Below are 6217 nucleotides of genomic sequence, written 5' to 3'. Positions count from 1 at the left end.
AAACTAGGTGAACCTTCTAATTTATAGAGAGATTTAATATTCCTTTCATTTTTATTTTTAAATAATTGGATCGTTGTCTTAATAAAACTGATATGTCTCCCAAGGCTTCATTTGCAGGAGCAAAACATTAAATCACTCCTAGCAAAATCAGCCTACAGGCCGTGAACTGAAACATTTCAGTTCTTTTAGCGTATCTAAAGCCAAAAAATGGTTATATGTGTGTGTATATATATATATATATATATATATATATATATACATATTTACAAAGTATTACAAATAGGCGTGTTTAGCAATTATTTTGTATATGTGATATAAATATTTCATACATGGAGTGGAGTTTTCATTTAAAAATGTAAAATGTAGAAATAATAGATAGCATTAAAAGATATAAAACTACTACTCATCTATTTGTGGCTATTAAACAATACTTTCTAATAACGTTGTAGATACTTTTTTATTTGTATTGCTAATTTACTATAATAATTGCTGATATTTTTGGAGGTATAGTATATAACACCCCTGGGCGAGCTGATTAGTTTTGGGTATTAGCCCAATAAATGTTTGCATGTAAACATGAAAGGAAAATCAAGCGTTGTGAGAAAAAAAGTACAAGATGTTTAATATTAAATTACTGTTTAATAATGCTTCATTTTTTAAATAACCATTGGGTATCATCCAATATTCATCATGTTTGATTCTTAGCACAGAATGTTCTTTCATTTTCAAAAAAATAAATATTATTCTAAAGTTAATCAATGTTAACCAAATTTGATACTTTATGTTGCAATCGAGAAGGAGTCTTCAAGGGTATTTCAGTTTTTGCTTTCTGAGAATATTTTACTTCACTTGGGAATAAAAATCTAGTACAAATGAATAATTCAAACATGATGCTCTGACATCTCATAGAAATCATCAATGTCTGCAGTTATGTATATTCTCAAGTAAAGCCGCTTAAAAGAAATGTAGCAATACAGAAGAGGTTTTTGGCAGTGTAGTTTACTCACTTTGGCAGCCCATGCAAACTGTTTAACCAGCATAAGTAGGTCAGAGGAGAAAGTCAGCAATAGATAACAACAGCATTACCATAAAATAATGAATCTCATGTTATAAAAATACCAGATAAATATATTTGTTTTATGTATCACTATTGCACTACATGCAAATTCATGATAAAAACACATTCATAAACAACTGTAAATACCACATAGTATATACTGTACAAGTGTACAAACTCTCTGAATACAGAAAATATACACATATATACAGCAACAATTTCTTCATGATGATAAATATTGCAACATATATTTACTGTATAGCTAGCACAGAGGCTGACGTAAGAAAAATAAATAGGCCCGTACGACACTGAGAAACTAAATCAGGACCTCCATTAGAATACTGAAACATCACAGGTTCTGAAGTAAAAAGAATGGTATGGATAGAAGGATGCCAGAGGAGGTGACACCAGATACTCACTATGATATGTAGTGTTGATGAACAATTCACTGCTTAACTTAAATAAATCCTGAAAACTGTGTCCTTTTGTTTTCATTTATAATGATTCTTCCAGTTTGTAAATTATATAATTCTACAGAAATCAGATTGTTTTTCTTGGATATATTTAAATGAATATAAAAGAGTAAACAGGTATTTAGTGATCACTAAGTTCCTGCTTGCTGTTGGACATCTAATAGGTTTAAACCTAGAGATACATTAGGGGATCTTATTGTATGTTACTGAGTGATATAAGCCCGAAGCTGTGCCATTTCCAATAACATATGTAATCACTGCTGAAAACATGTGCACCAATATTTCTCTACAGATACGGCATCAGCTTTCATCGTACCTGTTGGGAAGAAAAAAAAGAAGAATGCCATTTCATCATTTTTTTTAACATTTTCTTCTTTGTTGTTTTAAATATATTTTTTTACAAGATATGGTTAGTGTAGTATAGTTTTTTGTAATAAAAAGGGTGTTTTATCAATAAAATTCACCCAGAATTTATTAATAAATTCACCCAGTAGAAAGAAAATTCAACCCAAATTCAAAAGGGTTTACCAAGCGAAACCAAATCTTGACAAGTCAAATGATCAGTGAATCTTCAAAGTACAGTGGGTAATTTCACCTTTTTTAAAATGTAGATGATAGTAAAAATGTAAAGGACATATTTATATGGAAAAAAACTGGAGTGGCTGATTTCTGTCTGGCCAGCAAGAGCAGATGTGTCACTTCTGTCCTGGCCATACCAGGCCAGCAGAATCCTGGCTTGGAAGAAAGTTAAGAAAATTAGGAGGCAGTAACAAGTTTGTTCTCTCTCCTGGCCATGCCAGTCCTCTGTCCTCCCCAATGGGGGAGGGGGGATAATTTAGGGAGATGGCCTCAACCCCTAACTTGTGCTCCAAATGGCCCCACATCTAACCCGTTACCCTTGGGATAGATAAAACCTCTTACCCACTGCCAGACAGACTAATAGCTTTTGAATTATTATTTACCTTTGGATTCAAGAGATGTGCAAACATGCCCTGTAGCATCTCAATCAAAGGTCAACCACATTTTAGAACATTTGAAGTTGGTACACTGGGCATGGAATTAAGTGCCTATGGATTTCTGGAAATAGAGTTCTCACACACACACATACGCACACACACACACGCACACAAAACTTAGCCATCGAAGTGCAACACATATTAAAACACATGTTTAGCAATCTCCATAGGCTACAAATCCTCAGCTTCAAAGGAAAGAAGCATCAAATGCCAATTTCCCTTATTAAACTAGGGAAAAGATTGAATTTTGTGCTTAGTCCAAAGGGGTGAAGGCTGGGGAAACATTACGTGACTAATCTAGGTTCAAAATAGGAAGAATTAATTTTTTTTTGTCATGAAAAGTTGATTTAAAAAAAAGGTGAAAACTTTGATAAACAAACCCCATAATATTGGAGTCATCATTTTCAAGACCATTTTTCAGCTTAAACTAATAAGATTTTAAAATTAAAGTCACGTGGCAAAATTGGACTGATTTAACCATGTGTAAAAGCTTTATTTATTGAGCTTAAAAAGGCTGGGAATGGGTTTCATCTAGGGAACAAGCACTTATACCAGGTACAAAGGTAAAAAGAATCCCACCATTGACATGGTAGTGCTAAAGCCTTCTTTATAGTAAAAAAACAAAGTCTGCCTGGTACATGGATTGATACCAGCACTGCACCTCCTCAATGATCTAGTTACAGAAATACCAAACCATGGGAACTACTAATAATCAGGAGGGGTAAATGCATGCTTGTTTCATTGCTATTTGTTTATGATAATGGTTTAAAAATGATAACTTTTTGTGATTATGTGACCTAGAGGGCAAGGTAATAAATGTACTGCAAGACTATAAAAAAAATCACACCATATTTTTGGTAAGTTAACATAGTGTAGTGTAGGACTGTAAAAATTGCACAGAATTTTTTAATAATATCCAAAAATCTTTTAATATGTATGGCCAGAGTAATTATTTACACGTAATGCAGCTTTAGGTTATTGTAACAGAAAAATGTAATTCTGAAAGTCTTGAGTATTTGTGCTGATTACACTGTGCATTCTAAAGCCCAACTCATCACTCACCAAATAAACACACAAGCTGGTCCCCAGGTAAGTAAATGCCGTTAAAATGAGATTCTATTTTTGCTGATAAAAGAACATTCCCTGCTAGCTTTAGACACTACATATATTTGTAGGAGTATTTACAGAATTATAGATTTCTTCTCTGAAGAAATTGCAGATTGTCTTACCATGTAAATTTTCAAGGTGATCTTTAAATGGGAGGGTGGACCTGTTATAATAATCTAGTTAAACCTAGTGTTGTAATAGGAAAAACACCCATGTATTCCTGGAGACTGATATGGATGCTTCCATTCTGCCATTTTGCAAGGAACTTAAAACTCCTTTGAAATTTTTAAAAAACCACAGAGGCTGTCGCTGAAAATGAAAAGGTATTTTTTGATAACATTAAATTATATATATTTATATACTGTATATAGCAAAAGTGGTAAGAGCATAGTGTAATACCTGGCAAGATGCTACAACAAAACAAACAAGCAGCCAACCTGGCTCAATAAATGTTGACTCAGAGAGCATAACTGATTTAATTGATCTAATCTGATGAAAGTTTGCTCAGAGCGGTAATACTATTGAGCAATTTATCTTACTTCCAAGGGTGGCATTTGAACCAAGTAGATGCTTTGTCTCAGTGTGGGTATGGCTGTCATTATAATAATCCATTTGTAAAGCATTGCTGTATTTCAGGCACAATATAAAGGTCATTTGGATATGAAATTCCAATTTTGTGGTATTTCTTATTTTAAAAAGTTTTAAACTAAAGCAACACAGTCATTTTTGATTGGATTATCCTTCAAGGGTCATCACACATATAATCCTAAAGACTTCCATGTGAAGAGACAGAACAAGTCCATTAGTTTTTATCAATCTTCTAGCTGATATCGCTGATTTCAGTTGTGGCTTCAAAAGATTTTATTTAAGTCATTGATTAAATTCATTTGATTCATTGTTTCCAAATGAATGTTTTTGTTTGCAATAGTCCACTTTAGCATTATACATTGGTTGGCTGTGTGCAAGAATTTTCATAATTGCAAGTTGGACCATTAATCTCTTTGACTTGTAACTGTTTCTTCTTGGCTTGATAGGCTACGGAGACTTCAGGGTGTATGGAATCCATCCTCTGCTCACATTTGAAAGCTGTAAGGAAAGCTGTTCTGTAATTGTTGTTCATCCACCCATAAAGGATCGGGTTGGCAAATGTAGAACACATGGCAATTACATGAAATATTGTATAAATAAATTTGTATTCATTTAAGTCCAAGACCTTGCTGTCAATGTCACTTGCAAGTTGAAAGGCATGGAATGGCAGCCAGCATACTGCAAACACTGCCACCACTGTGACCAACATTTTGGTTGTCTTACGTCTTCTTTGGTGATAATGATCATTTCCTCCCCCTGGGCTGACATGATTCTTTAATTTCGTCCATATTCTAACATAAGCATACGATATAATAGCTAATGGTAAAATGTACTGAATGATCAACATTGATATGCTATAAATGGTGCTATAATTCAGCTGTCCTCCAGGCCACCTTTCTGAACAAACTTGAATCTGAAAATCTGATGAAATAACAATGAGGGAATACTCCTTAAAGATTGCTAGTGGACTAGCAAGTGCAGCACTGCAAGCCCACGTAATTCCAATAATCATGAAGCAAATTTTTGTAGAGATTTTGCTCTCTAGATGATATACAATGCATCGATGTCTGTCAAGAGCGATAACCATGAGTGTGACAGTCGATACTTGAACCGCAAGACCCTGAGCATAGGTCACCAAATGGCACAATACAGTTCCAAACTTCCACTCATCCAAAAGCGTATAGACCAGTGTGAACGGGAGACACAAAGTGTTGACCATTAAGTCTGACACAGCCAGGTTAACAATAAAGTAGTTTGTGACAGTACGCATTGTTTTAAACTTGATAACTACATAGATTACAAGAGTGTTGCCTACAACACCCAATAGAATGATAGAACTGTATGCCAAGATCAATATTATCTGGACACTGATTAGTTTAGTAATGTCAATCAGCTCAGGTTTGGGAGCCATTTCATTGTATGGTGCAGTCGTTCCTGGGACATAAAGCCAGGTATGCATTTCCACTTTCATGTCCTCTGTACTATTCTCTTCCTTTTCTAATGCAAGCAATCCACCTTTCATTGTGAAGTCTTCTGCTTTACAAGACTGGAATGTCCTATAAAAAAGACATATAAAGGTATAATTATAGAAAGGCTAAAAGTCACGTTTAAGTGTATTTTCTGCAGCATAGAATGTAGAGGTCAGGTTTTAAAGCCCAGTCACATTATTGACAGCTGGATAATTAAAATTCTAAAAACACCTTACATGCAACAGAAGTCATGGCTGGAGCTAAGGGCATAATTAATCATTCTCATTATCCAGCCTTATCTCAGTGTAATGTTATAAAACGTGTCACAAAGGACTTATGCAAATTGTTATAAACTAACACTATAATTTTTATACTCTAGAACAATTTGTGCAATAAGCCAATCATAATACAGGGAATCAGAGGGCATGGAGAACAGGGAGACACATTACACAATTAAGGCTAAACAAATTGCTACATCATTTACTATGTATTTGTATATATAGCACA

At 34.1% G+C, this 6217-nt stretch overlaps 1 protein-coding gene across 10 annotated transcripts in view; it reads right to left on the bottom strand.

Annotated features, from left to right (window-relative positions):
- Positions 1–619: 619 nt before the first annotated feature.
- NPY2R (neuropeptide Y receptor Y2) overlaps positions 620–6217 on the bottom strand; it is a 33054-nt gene continuing 27456 nt past the window's right edge. For all 10 annotated transcript variants that reach the window (XM_072405958.1, XM_072405951.1, XM_072405959.1 and 7 more), the window contains one exon: positions 620–5797. In XM_072405958.1, coding sequence (XP_072262059.1) covers positions 4594–5763 — 1170 coding nt within the window. In that variant the 5' untranslated portion in view covers positions 5764–5797 and the 3' untranslated portion in view covers positions 620–4593. The remainder of the gene's footprint in view (positions 5798–6217) is intronic.

Source organism: Pyxicephalus adspersus, chromosome 3 (assembly GCF_032062135.1).
Source record: "Pyxicephalus adspersus chromosome 3, UCB_Pads_2.0, whole genome shotgun sequence".
NCBI classification, from domain to species: domain Eukaryota; kingdom Metazoa; phylum Chordata; class Amphibia; order Anura; family Pyxicephalidae; genus Pyxicephalus; species Pyxicephalus adspersus.
This window is presented reverse-complemented; position numbering and strand designations above follow the sequence as displayed.